At 41.9% G+C, this 17286-nt stretch overlaps 1 protein-coding gene across 4 annotated transcripts in view; it reads right to left on the bottom strand.

Annotated features, from left to right (window-relative positions):
- Positions 1 to 1098: 1098 nt before the first annotated feature.
- The window catches only part of LOC6575186 (phosphoinositide 3-kinase adapter protein 1), a 41418-nt gene continuing 25230 nt past the window's right edge, over positions 1099 to 17286 (bottom strand). For 2 of the 4 annotated variants that reach the window (XM_015167875.3, XM_002001166.4), the window contains 2 exons: positions 5092 to 5281; positions 1099 to 4451 (listed from right to left, as the gene is read on the bottom strand). In XM_015167875.3, coding sequence (XP_015023361.1) covers positions 1592 to 4451; positions 5092 to 5281 — 3050 coding nt within the window. In that variant the 3' untranslated portion in view covers positions 1099 to 1591. Of the gene's footprint in view, positions 4452 to 5091; positions 5282 to 6222; positions 6582 to 14398; positions 14604 to 17286 lie in introns of those variants that run through there. The other 2 variants (XM_015167874.3, XM_044008175.1) reach the window with 2 other exon arrangements.

A 17286-nucleotide genomic window follows, 5' to 3' on the forward strand; every position in this document is an offset into this window, starting at 1 on the left:
TAACCGGATGTTGCGGGTGTGGGCAAGGCTGGTTGGCTGGCTGGCTGGCATTGAAGCCATCCATATTCCCATGGAGCAGAATGTAATGCAAATGGAAAATGGCGGCTTAGCCCTCAGCTGGGAGAAATACTATGCCGCGTACGCAATGATGGCAAGTGTGAATATGAATTAAGAATTACAGGCTTAGTTTAAGCTTGGCTGGCCATGTAAGTGTATGCATATGCATGTGATTGCATATGTGTGTGGGTGTGTGGATGTATGAAAAGTCATTAACAAAAGGTGTATAAAAAGTAGTTGCTATATTTCACCCAAAAAACTAGATATAGCTGTTAATCCTTTAGGGTTAAGGTATGAAAAAAAGCTTAGCATACTTTTGAGGCCTGTGAGCTTCATTTTAGAGCACTAGCTGAAACACATATGTATTTTAAGAGGCAGCTAAAAAGAATAATTATAATGTTTTAATAAAATAATATTATTTTTTAGTATAAAACAAACAGGTTTAAATAAATTTCAATATTTTATGAAACATTTTTATTCTTTAAAAAAATTGAAGCAAAAATATTTTTACATAGCTACATTAATTTTGAAAGCAATTAATATATTTAAATTATTTATTATTAATTATTAATTATATTAGATTTTATTAACATAGACAAAGTGGAAATCAGAGAAGATAGGTAAAAAAATCTTTAAAATTTGTTTGTTTATTTCTAAGAATTTGTAATTACATTTTTTTGAGCCCAGACTTGTCACATACAAAATTGACAATATACATAAATACATCGAAATCAATCAGCACAAGCTTTGACATATGACTGTGAAGTGACTATGTCAGAAACCTGACAGGGTATCTGGCAGTCGTGCCCAACTATACGACTCACGCTTCTTCTTGTTTCTTGCTGTGTTTTTCAGTTAAAATTTACGCTGGCAGTCGCAATCCCATTTTGCGTGTAGTGGGCTTCCGCATGATTTCCTGTTGGCTCCAACCGAGCCCGAGCCGTGAGTCGAGAGCCGAGACCGTCAAAAAGCTGCCCGGCTTTGCGCGTGCAGCGAGGTGCAATGCCAAAAAAAAAAAAAGAAGTGTAAAAGGCATTCGCATTGCTTAACGAATTCAATTTATTGCATTTAACTCATGTGCGAAAAAAATATGTTTTTCATGCTTAGCTGCATGCTAGGCTTAATACAAATAATGGGGGAATACTTAGATCTAGAATTACAAACACGCACTTCGTCGGTGCGGGACCTTGGGCTTATGCTCTATGATATGTTGTTTTGGTTGCTTGCAATCGTTTCAAAATAATGTACATTTAAAAGATCGAGAACGATAACTAAGGATAATACAATATCATTATTATGTATGTATATATGCATGTGGGTGTGTATAAATGTATTTGTGTGTATTAGAACATGTATTTGCTTAGTGAGTTAGATGTAGTCGAGAAATGTATTTATTGTATGCGCGCTCTGCTTGTTTAACTAGTTTATACTCATTCCAGCAATATCGAAATTATATATGCACTTAAGCCTATGCTAGATATATATATATATACTACATATGCATCATATGAAGACTTATATGCTACAGCCAGGCCTAGCAGTTCATGTAGTTGGGCGCCTCGTTCGACTGCTCCTTGGCTGGAACTTCGGGGCTTGTGGGCTCGTCCGTCGTTGCGCCGCCCACATTTTGATAGACCTCGGCATGCACCTCGATGCTGCCCACCTGCGGGCAGGCAACCTGCTTCGGCTTGAAGGAGCTGCAGCCGCTGGCGGAGTGGCTCTTGGTCAGCTTGCCGTAGATGATGTTGGGTCGCTCGTTCAGTTTGATGGGCTGCAGGGTGACGCCATTTTGGTAGTTGTGCTGCTGCTGCTGCTGCTGCTGGGTGTCCTGCTCCTTGGCCTCCATGATGGTGTTAAGATAGCTGCTGCTCTGCGACGTGGACAGCGGCTGGCTGCCATTGCCATAGACGGGTATATTCGATGGGAACATCTGGTAGTGCTCAGAGCCAGTGGGACTGGTGGGCGTGTGCAGGCGCTGGCAGCTGGACATGGGCGAGGGGAAGACGATCTGGTGTCGCTCGTCGCCGGGCGTTGAGACGGGCGTGAAAACGGGACGTGGCGGCGGTGGCACCAAATAGTTATCCATCAGCGATCCGGGCGTGCCCAAACGGCAGCCAAACTGACGCCGATCCTCGTGATCCGAGTGGGTGCCCGAGTCGCCTAGCGAGGCGCCGCTGCAGTTGCTGCCGGTGCTGAGGCGGCCCGAGGAGGAGCTCGAGCTGGACACGCTCTGCAGACTGAGCGAGCTAATGGGCCGTGCCGAGGACTTCAGGCTGCAGCTAGTCGCAATGGAGCTCTTGGTCTCGTCCAGCAGGCTGTCCGCGCAGCTGCCCTGCTTGTCGGCGCCCTTCTGCCTGGAGAAGAGCTTCTTGATGCGTTCGAAGGGCGTCTCGCGCTTCAGCTGTGACTTGACGTGCTCGTGTATACGCTCGTATTCGCGGCGCAGCTGATCGATTTGCTCCTGCTTCTCGCGGAAGCTCTGCTGCACATCGTTGCGGTGCTTCCACTTCTCCACCAGCACCTCCACATCCCTGATGGACAGCACATTGTTCTTGAAGTCGTGCATAATCTCGGCCAGCTCATCGTCGGCATTGGCTCGAGTGCTGCTGGAGGCGTCGCTGGCGCTGCGCTTCAGTGTGCCATAGCCGTTCGTCTGAGGCAATCGCATCGTGGAGCGGCTCAAGAGCAGCGGCTCCTCCACCGGCCGATTCGAGGGCTGGAACAGATAGTTGCCATCGTCGGCGGGCATGGCAGCTGGCACGGGTATGTTGGAGGGCTGCATGACATAGTCATTGCCGGCCGTTGCCTGGTTCTCCAGCGCCTGGGAGCACTCCTGGCTGAATTTGTCTGTCGTCTGATAGTTGGCTGCTCCGCTGCTGTCCACCACATCCTGGGATTTGTTTTGCTCTTTGGATTGATGGTATGGCGGCTCGTTGATGCGCAGCTCGTTGGTGGTTTGCTCGGGTCCAGTTGGCGGGTCGAGCACTTTGCTGGTCTCCAGATGCTTCTCCGTGGAGCAGCTCTGCAGATTCTCATCCTCGGTTTCTACGCTGATGTAGTTGAGATTCGATATGGCCATGGTCTCAGTCTTGGCACGCACCTCCGGCGTGTTCTCGCGCTCCGAGCCACTGGACATTTCCATGTACTCAGCCGTGGGCAGTTGCTTGGGTGGCTTGCCCCGAGGCGATGATGGCGTTGCTGTGCCAATCACCACCTGGGCGCCCTTGGCGCTGTTGGGCTTGGTCTGGGCGCCCGGGCTGCTGGCTCCACTGCTGGCATTGTCCACGCCCTTGAAGTAGTGATAGACCATGGTGAGATTGTGGAACTCCGAGAAGCTGACCAGATTCTGGGCCAGCTTGTGGTGTCCCTCCTGCTCGGCCAGCTCGGCGGGCGTGCGGCCGGCGCAGTTGCGCACGCCGCAGGCCGTATCCCCGCCAGGACACTCCATCAGCTGCAGGCAGAGCCGATTGAGGCCCCAGCGGGCGGCGAAGTGCAACAGAGTTGGATACTCCTCGGGGCTCGACTCGAGCCGTGTGAAAAAGTGCGGATGGCGCTCGCTGGGTCCATTGAGCAGATGGAAATTGGGCGGCATGTTGCGCTGGAAGCACTGCAGCAGATGTTGATCGAGAGCATCTCGCTCCAGCGGACCCACGCCCAGGGCATGGCACATGAACTCAATGGGCGAGTCCTCCACGCGCAGCAGCTGCTCCAGTTCACGCAGCCGACTCTCGCACTTGATGGGACGGGCGCCCAGGCTCTTGTTGTTCTTCTCGATGCGTATCTCAATCATTGTGGAGATCTCCATGCAGGATTCGGGTATGGCGAACTGGACAGTGTACGGATTGCGGCACTTGAAGTTGCGCACCTCGAGCAGCTCGCCCGACTTCTCCACGAGCAGCTTGAGCGTATCGTTTGGCTTCAGTGGCTCCGACAATATGGCCAGCACCTTGTTCTGGCCCTGTTTGACCTTCTTGGGCAGCACGGTGAAGCCCTCCGAGCAGCTGGAAATGCTGCGCGAAATGCTGTTGTTGTTGCCATTGCCGCTGTCCTGGCACGGCGGACGCTGGCACAGCGCCCGGCCCAAGATGTCCGTGGCAATGCCCAGGATGTGACTGATCTGCGCCTGGTCGTTGTCGCGCACCACGCAGCGGCGCCACTTGTAGTAGTTGGGCAGCGCCGTCTTGTGTATCTCCTTCACCTTATCCTCGCCCACGTCCAGCAATATGGCCAGCACCTTCTCCACGCGTATGACCGACGTCAGCTGCGCCATCAGGAAACTGTGCGGCAGCGCCAGCAGCGCCGGACACAGTATGACTATCTGCAGCGCCGTATTCTGATATTTCTGCGCGATCTCTTCGCTGAAGGGGCCATCGTCAATTTTAATGTGCAGAAAACTGTGGGGCGAAACAGAGCGGACATTTAGCTTAATTTGATAATATATATTTGGTGTATATATATTACAAATAAATACTATATAATAGCAAATAATATAAAATATATATGTATATGATTTTTTTTTTTTAATTTTTATGCTGTTATGCACTGATATAAAAACGTTGTTGATAAAACTAGACTTTGTTTCAATACAAATTAATTGTTGTATTTTAAAAATTTACTTTAAATATATTTAAAAATTAAAAAAAAATCGTTAACACTAAATTAATATTTTATATTAATTTAAGTAAATACTCTAAGTACCAAAAGAAGTAGTCAGCAATTGTTGAAGTATTTTTTTTTTAATATTTTTTCTTTTAAGTGGCAATTCTAGTTTTGTATGTGCTTCATCTGCCAAATTAGGTAAGATAAATATGTATGTATATAAGATTATTGAGAATAAAGTTCTAGAAGCATCTTTAGAATTTGAGTCTTCGATTCAGTTATTTATTGAGGGTAGTCGAAAGGCGTGCCTCACACATTGCTCATATTAATTGCAGCAGTATTAGGCCTTACGTTATTTACTATAGATCTATTATTATCAGTAGACTAACTGTAACTATAACTGTAATGCATCTATGAACTAATTGTGAGACTCACTTGAATGGTTTGCGTCCGCGCTGCTTGGTGATCTTGTCGAAGTGGTTCTTCAGGAAAGTGGCGCGCAGATAGGCGCGTTCGCTGTGCTTGGCAGTGATGATCAGAATGTCGTCCATGTTGTAGCCCGGCTGACCGTAGCCGTAGCCAGTTGAGGCTGCTCCGTTAGTGTTGTTCACGTTGCCGCAGTTGTCTGCAAAATGAAATCAGAGACGAAGACGAACGTCGCGATGAGCAAAAAGTGCAACAAGAAGCGAATGCTACTGATAAACCAATGGCCCGAGCGACCCCAAAATGACAGTATATATATGTATATATGTATGTATATGTGTGTGCATGTGCCTTTGATAAATAATGTGTTTACTTAGGATTTGACTTTAGCGATTTATGACCCTGCTCAAATATGCCCATGTTTGACTTTTTCAAAACGTTTGTTTGCCTTTGGCCAGTGGAAAAGCGCCGCAGCGCGTTCATTTCTCATGTGTGATAATTTCGTTAAGTAGACAACGAGACAAACAAAAGGTTTTCTTGTTGCTTCTATTTCTGTTTTCCTTCTTTTATTTTCTATGTGGCACTGTGTCACCTAAATCTTATCAATACGATGGCGCAAGGTTAACTTCTGGCATTCCAATTGAGCCTGAGAGAATTTCGAATTTAATTGAGACAATAAAAGGAAGTTAATATAAAATATAATGAGAGTTCAAGTTGAGTGTGCATAAAATTATTTGAAATTGACTTTAAAACTTTTCAATATATATATATATATATATTTTTTTTTTAACAAATAAATTTTAATTGATTTTTAATTTTTAAATAAATTGCACTTTTTTATTCATTAAAAAAATAAAATTATTTTTTGTAATGTATCATAACCAATTTTATTTATTTAATTTAATTTAATGCATTTGGTTTTTAGTTAAATTTTATAGTCTTATATGAAATTTATATATATATATATATATATATATATATATATATATATATATATATATATATTTTTTTTTTTTTTCAAATTCTTTATGGGTAGAACAATAAAAAAAAAAACATTAAAAATTTTGTTAATTAATTATTTCACATAAATTTGAAGCACTTTTATGTAAAGTATACTTGATATTCTTCTTCTTCAATGCTTACTTAATTTTCTTGAAAATTCGTAAACTTAAGCACAATTTGAAACATGCCACGAGGCGAATTGAAACACAACTGTTTCGTCTTAGCCAGCTGCAATGTGGATGGTTTATTTTATTTGTCCCTGTTCACATTTAATCTAAAGAAAACAATATAAATTTTGGAATAGGCAGCTATTTTGTCAGGTCGTGTGTGTAGATAAATTGCCTCAGCTAATCAACTATGGCTATGTGGCTGGCCATCATAAATTCAGTCACGTTTCAAGCATTTAACATAAATCCCGAACTCGAATCGCACGAATACAACAACACGGCGATCCGCTCAGCGCCGAGCCGATCTGATGTTATCTCCTGGCCAAACGAAAATTTACTGTTGCATTTGGGCAGCGCTGAGTCTGCTGCCGTTGCTGCGTCTGCTGCTGCTTGACACCCACAAATGGCGCGTCGTCGGCAGAAGCGACACTTAGCCACGCCCTGCCACACGCCCTGCTGCCTCACTGCCCCGCTGCCCCACTGTCTCGCTGTCTGCTCTCTGCCGTCAGCCTTCTGCCGTCTGCTGTCTGTCGCCCTGTCGTCTTGTCAGTCCAATGTCTCCAATGTCTCCAGTTGCCTGCGCCTGCTCTTCCTGTTGCATGCGGCAGCTGCTGCTCATTATATGTGGCCAAGGGAGTCGAGGCATTGGCGTTTTATTATTATAAATAAAAGGCTGCGCAAATATAAATGACAAGTGAGGCGCTCGTTTTGTTTTTCGCTTCGCCATACTCTGTGCACTAAAGTGCGAAGGGCTATATTGGTTTGTTGATTTTGGGTAAATTAAGCTATCTGTGTGTACTCTGTACGGTATACTCTTTTCAGTAATTTGAGGATGGGTATATTAGTTATTTTTTTATGTTCGATGTTCGCTTCGATATTTATACTTTGTTCAGCCATTCATATTAGCTGATATGTTTTCTTCGCCTTTTCAGAGCACAATTGTTAAAGTGAGTCTATTCTTTCTCTTATATTGTGTTATTACAAAAGTTTGAGCGGGTAGATTAGTTGGTTTCCTCATGTGAAGCGAAGGCTTTTATTTGTTTTGTATATTTCCTTCTTTTTATTTTAATTTTTTCCATATTCCGCATTTACTATATGAATTTTCGGTTTGCATCGGTCAAAAATTTAGCCGTGGAAAATTACTAAAGATGTATTACTATACAATCTATACATAGTCCAATCGCAGTTAATAACTGTTCACCAATCGCTGTTCGAATTGGCTTTTCAGTTAACCGAACAGAGGAAACAGAGTATGGCGCAGTCGTTGCCCAGTTTACTCCATTTGATATATTCCCGTCGCTAAGACTTTTGCATAAACACACGCGCGCCTACCCAAATAAATATTGCAGCAGCTTTTATTTGGAGGCATTTGGATTTCTAAACGCATGACAGCATAATTAACTTGAAAATTGCCTCCGACTTTGACTTTTATTTGAATGTGCCACAAAAGTTTGTTGTCATTTTCATTAGCGATTTATATGATAAATGGCCAGGGCCAAAAAGTTGCTCCTCTGCTTGGCTGGCTGAGTGGCTTTTGTGTTGGCTTTTTGCAAACTTTGATTTTGTGTTTCACTGAAATTTATCACTCAATTACATGACAGACGACAGTTTTGTGCAAATTGCAAAAGGCGATCTCAACTGACATTGAAGTCGCCTCGCCACGACTCGAGCTGAACGCTTTGCCAGACTCCCCATAATGTGGGCAATATTTCAGCGTTTGCAAAACATCTGGTTATTGTTAAACAGTCGCCAATTGCAATTGCAATTGTAAGTAAAATGCGATCCTTTGTTTCACGAGCTCTCTCTCTCTCTCTCTCTCTCTCTCTCTCTCTCTCTCTCTCTTTCGGTATCTGCTCGTTTAGTCTTCATTTTGTGTTGCTGCCTTTGCCGCAACAATTTGCAGAAATTTCGCAGTTATTTTCTGCGCTTTCTTCTTCTTTTCATTTTTCTTGTTTTTGGCACTTTGATCGATGCTTTTTTAATGGCGCAGCTGCATCTGTTAACGATCTCGTAACTCGTCTCTCATCTCAACACGCGCCCATTCATTATATGGACTTACCCATTTCCACATACTCGCAGTTATTGGCATTCGATTTGCGACCCAAGCCACAGCTGGCAAAGAGGCTGCAGCTGCGCTTGCCGGCCATTTTAGTCAAATTGTTGCCAATATAGAATAATCTATATTGAAATTTAAATCAATTGCAAATTTCTAATTATTTGCATGCAGCGCACGGCTCGCGAGCAGCTCTAATTGTCGTTTCAGCATCGCAAATGGAACTGGCAACGCTTTTGCCATTTGAACAGTTCGCCATGGCCTGGGTTGGCCCTGGCTCTGGACACAGCAGACTTTGATTGCCCTGGTTTACGACGAGTCTAGTTTTAATTAATTGATTAAACTAATGCGTTTGGCCTGTGGCTGGCGCCAGCCAGTGGGCGTGCGTGGGACGAGTTTGGATTGCTTTAATCAAGAGATTTTCACAAAGATCATAAACTAAACAGATAAGCAAATTACAGCAGGCAATCTCTATGAGCTGAGAAGTGGATAAAGCGATAGCCACTGATAAACAATAAGCAATTGGTATTCTCATAGGAAGGACTAAGAGAGGAACAACTAGTTTAAAAAGTTTCATAAACTGTTAAGCTTACTAAAAAATGTATACAGATTATTTATTATATTATATATAGTATTATGAGGGGTTAAAGTATGTAGATTACATATGTAGATAATATACAATATCTGAAATATTATATCTTCATCTAGAGCTTCAAACTCTCTGATATCAGCTTAAAGAAGCCAAGAAAGTCTTTAGCAATTTAAAATGATTTCAAAATGTTAAGTTATCAATGAATGTGCCCAAAGCACCTTCAGATTCCATCGATTCATTACATCTTAAGCACCAAAATAACATATGTATATATATATATATATGTATTATCGGCCAACTATAGACCTAATTTGTTCTCAAGTTGAGACTTCTGCTATATTGCCACTAAAAATCACTTCGAAGAACAAACGAAATAAAGCCAAATACACTAAACAATGCATCAAGCTTATTTCTAAAGAATGATACTTTTGTTTCGCTGGAGTGGTTTTATGAGGGGCCCCCTAAACAGTAGTAGGATTGTATTTATTTTTTTTTGACAATTTGAATAAATATGCCCAGCGCGAGCTGTGTGACATTTTAGCAAGACATAAATCAACGAAAATGCGGGATCAAATGGACTGCAGCAGTGGCTGGAAATGAGAGCCCGAAGAGACCGAACTACCGGACGATACACAAATTAACCCGCCCCAAAATACAAAAAAAAAAAAATGAACTGATATATACATATGTATATTCATATACACTATACTCGACTATAACTCAAATGTGCATACAAATTAAATGTATTGCCCTTTCCTCCCTCTCTCTCTCTCTCTCTCTCTCTCTCTCTTTCTGATCAGATATACGAATCTCTTTTATATGTTTCTTTTGTTGTTGTGCATGTTTGAGCGAGCATAACAATTATAATTTAATTATGTCAACTGTAACTTAATTATGAGCGCAGCTTTTAATTTGAGGCCAGTTGATTAAGACTGTTTCAGTTTTGGTTTGGTTAATTGTTGATTTCCGTTCGAGATTTGTGAATTCCTCAACGGCTCAATTAAGCTGCACAAACTGAAGAATATAATTCTCATATGGATTTGCAGCTTCAAACTGTTTCAGATTCATTTTGATTTGACATTTGCTCTACTTAGTTCGTTAGTTTTATTTTCGTACTTGGTCTGCGCTCTAAATTGTTTTAGTTAAATTCGGGTCCCCCCACCCCACGTATCACGTTCACACACAGTCGTCGTCGACCCCTCGACTGAGTGTTCATTGAATTTCGTAAATTGCTCTCAATCTCGCATATTTAGTGTTCTCTTGTGAGAATCGTATAATCGCAGAATTCAGCTGGACATTGGTCTACGGGCTTCACGTAGGGTCAGCAATCGCTCGCAACGATTATAAATGACATTGCATTAGTTTTGGCTGCCAATGAATGCGCCTGCATCGAGTGGATTCAGATTCATGTGGCTTCAATCAGTGCGTCGTGCTATGCTCGCTCATGATGTGTGTGAGAGAGAGAGAAGGAGTTTATTAATTTATTTATTTTTTTTGGCATGCAAGGCGATGACTGGAAGTTATATAGTGGATGCCTCTACTGGTATATCGAAAAATAATGCCATTCATTCCCAATTTTGAAACTGGCATCAACGCATAAAGCTGCGTGAACAAGTATCCCGCAGTCGTTTACACCCGTCTGTTTTGTTCTTCATTTTGGGGTCAAGCACTGGCTGTCTGCATTTAGCATCTCATATATTTATATGGCTAGATATCTCAATCCGCATGGAATCTCACATGTGCCAAGTTCTAAAATATCGCCCAGAACTTTCGGCACCCTTGCATACTTCGGCTATGCGTCGAACGCATTAAAAATAACAAAAGTGAACAATTTGACCCAGTTAATTAGAAACAATTTATTTGCTTAGTGAAACGGAATCATAATGAAAACATTTAAAAACACATCATAAAAAGGAAAAAATTTCGCTTGAACAGCTTTGCCCCCAACTAGAGGCGCACATAAACAAACTATTTCACTTTCTGCCCAGGCGCGCGTGCTCGGAAAATGATGCATGAAATATTTTCCTATGCACGAGCAGAACCACAACAAAAACAAAAAAAATTCAGAAAATTTTTTTGAAAAATCGAGGGAAAAAGAGTTCAGGAGTTCATTTACGCACGCCACATGAGGCAGAGGCTGAACTATTATAAACTTTATATATACGCGATGAAATACTATAAAGAAGAACTCTATAAGCCGCATGGCAGTTGGTCGGAAGAGTTCATAAAACGCAGTCCATGTCCATTGCAAGGAAGAGGCAATGCAGCTATGTGAATTCGTTCAGTTAGTTTAGTCTAGAGTCTAGAGGCTAGAGTATAGCGTCTAGCGTCCCCAGACGCTGTCATATTGGAGGCGAGTTGCATATTTAATGCAGTTTTTGCTGTAAACATCTTTGGAGGTCTCTCGACTCGCATGCAATTGAGTTCGAGTCGGACTGCGATCACAACTGCAAGTCCGATTCCAATTCGGGATGTCTGAATGTTATTTGCTTTTGCTTCCTCTTCTTTTTTATTTATTTTTTTGATGTTTTTTTGACATTAATGTTTTGTTATTCTCTTGTTGTTATTGCTGTAGCTGTCATAAAAGGGCTGAAGCTCGATGTCGAAAGGGGAAAAATCGAATGCCAGACAGTTTATATAGTAAGGCTCCCACACACACACACACACACACACACACATGCACACTCACGCACACATTTCCATACTAAATCCCACATGTTATTCCGTCGTCTGCATTTCATATAAAAACAATGCAACAGGCAACTCTTTTTAACGCCTATTTATAGAGCAGACGCTATTACGAACTGTTCAACTGATTCCTGGTACTAGTTAGGGACGCTGAATAATTGTGCAGCAGGTGTCAAATGTCTTCCCCCCACATGTCAAGAGGGACTCAACTGAATTTTTGGTTTAAAAAACTGCCGACGAGAGGAAATTGTCATTTCTCAAGAGAAAATATTAAAAATGTAACAAAAGACTCAAAATGATCGTGTAAAATGCAACGTTTGTGGTCTTAGCACGAGCTGCTCTTCACTTTCCATCATCCACCCTATCGCAGTCGCTGTTGATTAATAACCCCTCAATCCCCTGCCACAGCCCCTCCTCCACGTTCAGCTGGCATTTCGAGAGGGTGGCAGGCGACAACTTTGTCAAACACTTCATCAAACATTTCAAATGTCTTCCATTTGAAAGGTGTGCGTGTGTGTAAAAGTGTTTTTTTTTTTTTTTTTAAATTTTATTTTATCTTTTTTAGTTATTTATTTGATGTTTTGCTGTTTTTGGGGAAATGCATCTCAAATGCGGTGCGTGTGGGGGATGCATTTGTGTCACTTTGGCAGCCATTTCACAGATCTATGCGCTCTGCCTGCTAATAAATGTCTTCATAAATTTGAATGCGACATGTCAGCCAAACAAATATTAGAACTGAGCTGCAACTGATGTGGTTCTCAGGCCGAAATCAAGTCATAAATATTCTGTTGGAGCATTTCATATATAAAATATCGTATGCACTATGTGAATCTGTTAGTTATTGTCCATTCCTTGAAACAGTTATAATCTAGTCGTCGCTCATACTCCCTTCTCTTTCTATAGTTTATTGTTTCAAGGTTAATTGGCGTGAGTAAATGTAATTCAGAAAGTACTGTTAAGTAGTTAAAGCCCTAAAAATGCCCGCACTTTTGCATTTCTTTTAACTAAGTAGTTGGCGCTGTGTCGCATTTTATGATTATTATTTTTGGTTTGTTTTCTTTTTTTTTTTTGACGCGTTTATAAAAAATGCAACAACAACAACAACCAGAGCGACAGCAACTTGACAACAATCAACTCAAATTTTTCATTTCCGCTTATTAAAGCTGTGAAGGGACATAAGAGTGAGCGAGATAGCAAGCGTACTGCGTTTACATATTTTCAACTGGTACTGAACGAAATGGAGAGCGACTTTGAATTTGTGTGCGTTAGCGATTCAAACTGTGTGTGTGTGTGTGTGTGTGTGTGCGACAGCATTTCCTGCCTGCAATTTATGCTGCACGCTAGAGATGAGCGAGCGAGACAAAAAGCAATCAAGACTCATTTAGAAAGCAATTGGCTGAGCTATCGATAGAACGATAACACGAAGCTGTATTGCAAGAGAGTAATTATGTATTTAGTATTAGAATATTATTTAGTGCTTTTTTGCTACTCTGCGGCGACACACACGCACACTCGCACAAGCAAATAAGTGCTACACGCATACACTCTCAATTATGCTTTCGCGGCTTCTGCTCCTGCTTCTGCTGCCTTCTATGAGTGATTTCCGGTGCGTGCGTCGCTGCTGGCGTCGCTGCAGCTGCAAATTGTACGTTACTTTCTGTTATTGTTGCAGTTGCTCATGTATTTATGTATATGTGAGCATAAGTAAATATGTATGCGCGCACACACGCACGTTGCTCATGTTTATGCTCATATGTATCTTGTGTTGCATTAAACGGCACCTGCCACATTTGCCAGCCACCAGACGTTGCGCCTGCGCCCCTTCTTCTATTGGCACACAGAGAGTGCCTCAGGAGAGTGTGGGAGGGGGCAGCCTCTCTCTCCCTGCCAGTCTCTGCTTGCATTACTCCTCAGCATTTCCATCACGCACAGCCCTTTCAATTATAATTGCCTGCCTTTTTGCTATTTTTATACATCTATTTTGCTTTGACGTCGGCACGCGGCCGTCACAAAAATAACAACAACAAAAAGCAGTGGAGAAAAAATATATTAAAATTTTGAAGCCTAGCCGAAGAGCACGCGCTGCAGCCTAGAATGGTTGCACATCTGGTTTGGGGTAGCAGCTGAGCTGCTGCTGCTCCCCTACGACTGCTAGCTGCAAAGGATGCCCCCGGTTTGAATGTCTGGCTTTGCCTGCGACCCCTCTTTTTTTTCATCTTCCACTTTTTCCTACTTTTGTTATTAATTAAAAAACAAAAACCTAGTCTAGACGATTTAAATGGCGCAGCTTCAGCGGAAATTCAATCTGTGCTCTATTTTCGAGAGCGGCTTCCCACTCCAAATCATATATTGAAGCGTATCTCAGATATACACACACACACCCTCAAGCACACGTGCTGTATATTAATTGCATTGTATTGCAGGATTAAAATTCAAACAATTTTTCGGACTCCCACACACGTACACGGAAATTGAATGCATGCTTTGGCTGTCAATTGAACGGAACGGAAATTGAAATCCTTTAATTACAAATGAAATTCTAGTACAACAGAAAAGAAGAAGAAATTAAATACCCTTTACAGTCGCAACACTTCAAATGGGGAAGAGAAAAAAACGAACGAACCCTTTCGCTCCAGTGACGGTGTTTTGCTTTGATTTCTCTTTGCACACAAAACGTGCTTTCATTTTGAATTGATTTTCGTTTTGGGTTTTTCTAGATACTCGAGTGCACTTCACAATTATGCCAAGTGTTTTCCTTTTACTCTTAATTGGCTTTACGTGGGGTCCACATTCAATACCCTATGGACAAGTACTCACCGCAGCAGAACGTTTCCATTTCGATATCTTCAATTTTGAGCAACATTTTTGTAGAGTGAACTATATCGATTGGTTGTCGTAGCTAGATGCACTTCAAAGGTGCATCGCACAGATGCACACACACACACACACACACAGTCACACACTTGTAGCTCTGGCTCTGAGTTCACTTTGAATGCGCATGCGGAACGTCAAGTTGCGACAGTCCTTCAACTTCAACTGGCGGACGGTGGCTGGCTAAAGCTGTCGGCCAAGCTCAGCTCAAAGCGATTTGAATGCCAAGAATAATAATGAGCAATCGAAGTAGTTGAGAGAGAGAGCCAAAGCCAGAGAGAGGGCGCACTCAACACACACTCTCTCTCTGTGTAATACACTCTCTGTCTCTCGATAAATAATGCAAAGATTATAAAATAATAAATGTCAAAGCTGTTGTTGTTGTTGTTGTACGTGCCCGTGACGTTTAATTTACACAGTGTCCATTTTAAGTGGAAGCCAGCGAGTTGGCATCCCAGTTGCAAACCAGGCTATAAACGGAATTATGGCATTTTAAGTGGGCTGCCGAGCCAATTTGATTGTTTTTTTTTTTTTTTTTTCTGTCGAGCTATTCCCTTATTTTCATTATTGCATTTGTTTTTGTTTTTATTTCGTTGCCAGTTGCGTTATTCTCTAGCCAAATGCGTCGAGCGAGAACAGTTAGGAATCGCCTAAAGTTACAAATGGATTGGAGACAGTAGCAGTCAGATATAATAAATATATATGTATATGTATATTTATATATATATATATATGTGTGAGGGTATAAATTTTGATTGAAATGACAGTGACAAAAACTGCAGACAAGGGCAGCAGGCAGTCGCTATAAATATAATAAATTTAAATGTGCCAGGGAAGATATCATATAAAGATAATGTAAATGTATATACATATTTATATCTATATGTATAAATGTATTTCTCAGCATATAAATTGACGTCAAGAATTATGGAAGTACGCAAATCTCAAATGGTTTTCATATAAAACTTTAAGAGAACTAAGAACAGTCTTTCTTAGTATGATATAATAAGGTAACTTAGTGTGAAAGAGAATAGAGAGGAATATAGAGGAAGAAAAGCAATTGAAATAGAGAAGAGAGTGAAAGAAAGAGAAAGATCGAGAGGGAGAGAGTGGAGGATAATAGTATTAGAGATAGAGACATCGAGAAAAAGAAATAGATGAGCAACCGAAAGAGAGAGAAAGCAATATGGCATAGATATTGTACACATATAGAAAGGATAATGGAGAAACAAAGGACGGGACACAGCGAAATAGAGCTGTATATGTACATACATACAATAACCAGTACGGCATAAGAATTCGAATATTTCCATAATGAAAACACAACTTTGTCCCTTCACATGTTTCTAACAAGAAACAAACAGAAGTTTCCTTCCGTTTCATTTGATATTTTTACATGAATCCAAAACAAAATTTGCATAAGCCTTGCACCACTGTGCGCCTGTCGCCAACAACACACTCGCATATGTGAGAAAGCATTTAAAAATAGTCAGCCACAGAGGAGTACACAAAGATGAAGAAGAAGACGAAGTAGAAGTGAAATAAACAAAAAGGAAACTTCAGATTGGGACGTGAGCAAAATGTAAGCACGCTTGTTATGCTGTGTTATCCTCGACAGACCTCCGCACAGACCCGAAATTATGTAAATGAAATATGCTGAGATTCGAAATGTCTTTGGTATAATAATATTTATGAATGCAACAGGTGTTGGCTGCCTTTTGGGTCTGCTGGGGCCTGTAGCTGGATATGGCATATGCGCGGTCAAGGAAATTCAATATCAGCAACGACGCTTTCCATAGGATTTGTATTTGGTAACTTCTGCTTTGTTATGCACAGTGCACAAGTCAGACTGTGCCGACCTCTAGCCAGTGTATTGAACTCGAGCTGCCACAGAGGCGGCTCGCTTGTGTCGGCTGTAATCGGCTGAGCAGATGTTCTGAGAATCGAATCGAATGCGCCACTCAATCATAAACAAGTGCAAACGCATTGCAATAGCCATTCTGACGTTTGACCTCAAATTACCTGCTGCAGTAGCAGCAGCAGCAGCAGCAGTAATTAAAGTGATCTGCGGCACATTGCCTGCTAAAAGTCTGTTTACGTTTGTGTTTGCCTTTGATGTACGTGTATTTGTATTTGCAGTCGTATTCGTATTCGTTTTCGTATGCAGCATTGGCCAAAAGCATGCTGGCCAAATTTGGCCAAATGTTTGCTTGGCACGCGCCATATGCTAAACAGTTGACTGTTTGTATTGAGTGCATGTGGGGAGTTCACGCTTCCGTGCCATTAACACGTTTGAACAACAAACACACGCCCAGCCAGTTGGCCAAACAGTCAATGCCCAGCGGCTGGCTAACAATTATGCAAAGTTCCTGTTGGCCAGCTCGACTCTGCCGGCTCGCTTATTGACAATTGTGCACATTTTCAATTTATGTTTCTGCTTGTCATGGCTGCCACACCCACTGGGGCGGGCGGAGCACTGCGATTCGTTTATTGACTCTTGTCAATTGTTGCCATTGTTGTTGTTGCTGTTGTTGTTTGCCTCTTGCCTCTTGCCATTTGCCTTTTGCCTTTTTCGTGCAGGTTGCGCATCCGCCATGTTGCACAGCGTCAACATATTCCGACAATTGCAACTGCAGCCGCACTTTGCCGGAAATGTGTGCCTCACAGATACACACACACGCACACATACAGACACAGAGCTTGCGGCTATGTTTATCTAATTTGCATATTGCTATTTGATAGCTGCACAATTTGAAAGAAATTATGAACTCGTTTTAGTATTTGAACTGCCTGAATATGGCACAGGCCAGCAGGGAAATTTGCTGTTGTTTTTG

The sequence above is a fragment of the Drosophila mojavensis genome, unplaced genomic scaffold (assembly GCF_018153725.1).
Source record: "Drosophila mojavensis isolate 15081-1352.22 unplaced genomic scaffold, ASM1815372v1 contig_231, whole genome shotgun sequence".
In the NCBI taxonomy this organism is placed as follows: Eukaryota; Metazoa; Arthropoda; class Insecta; order Diptera; family Drosophilidae; genus Drosophila; species Drosophila mojavensis.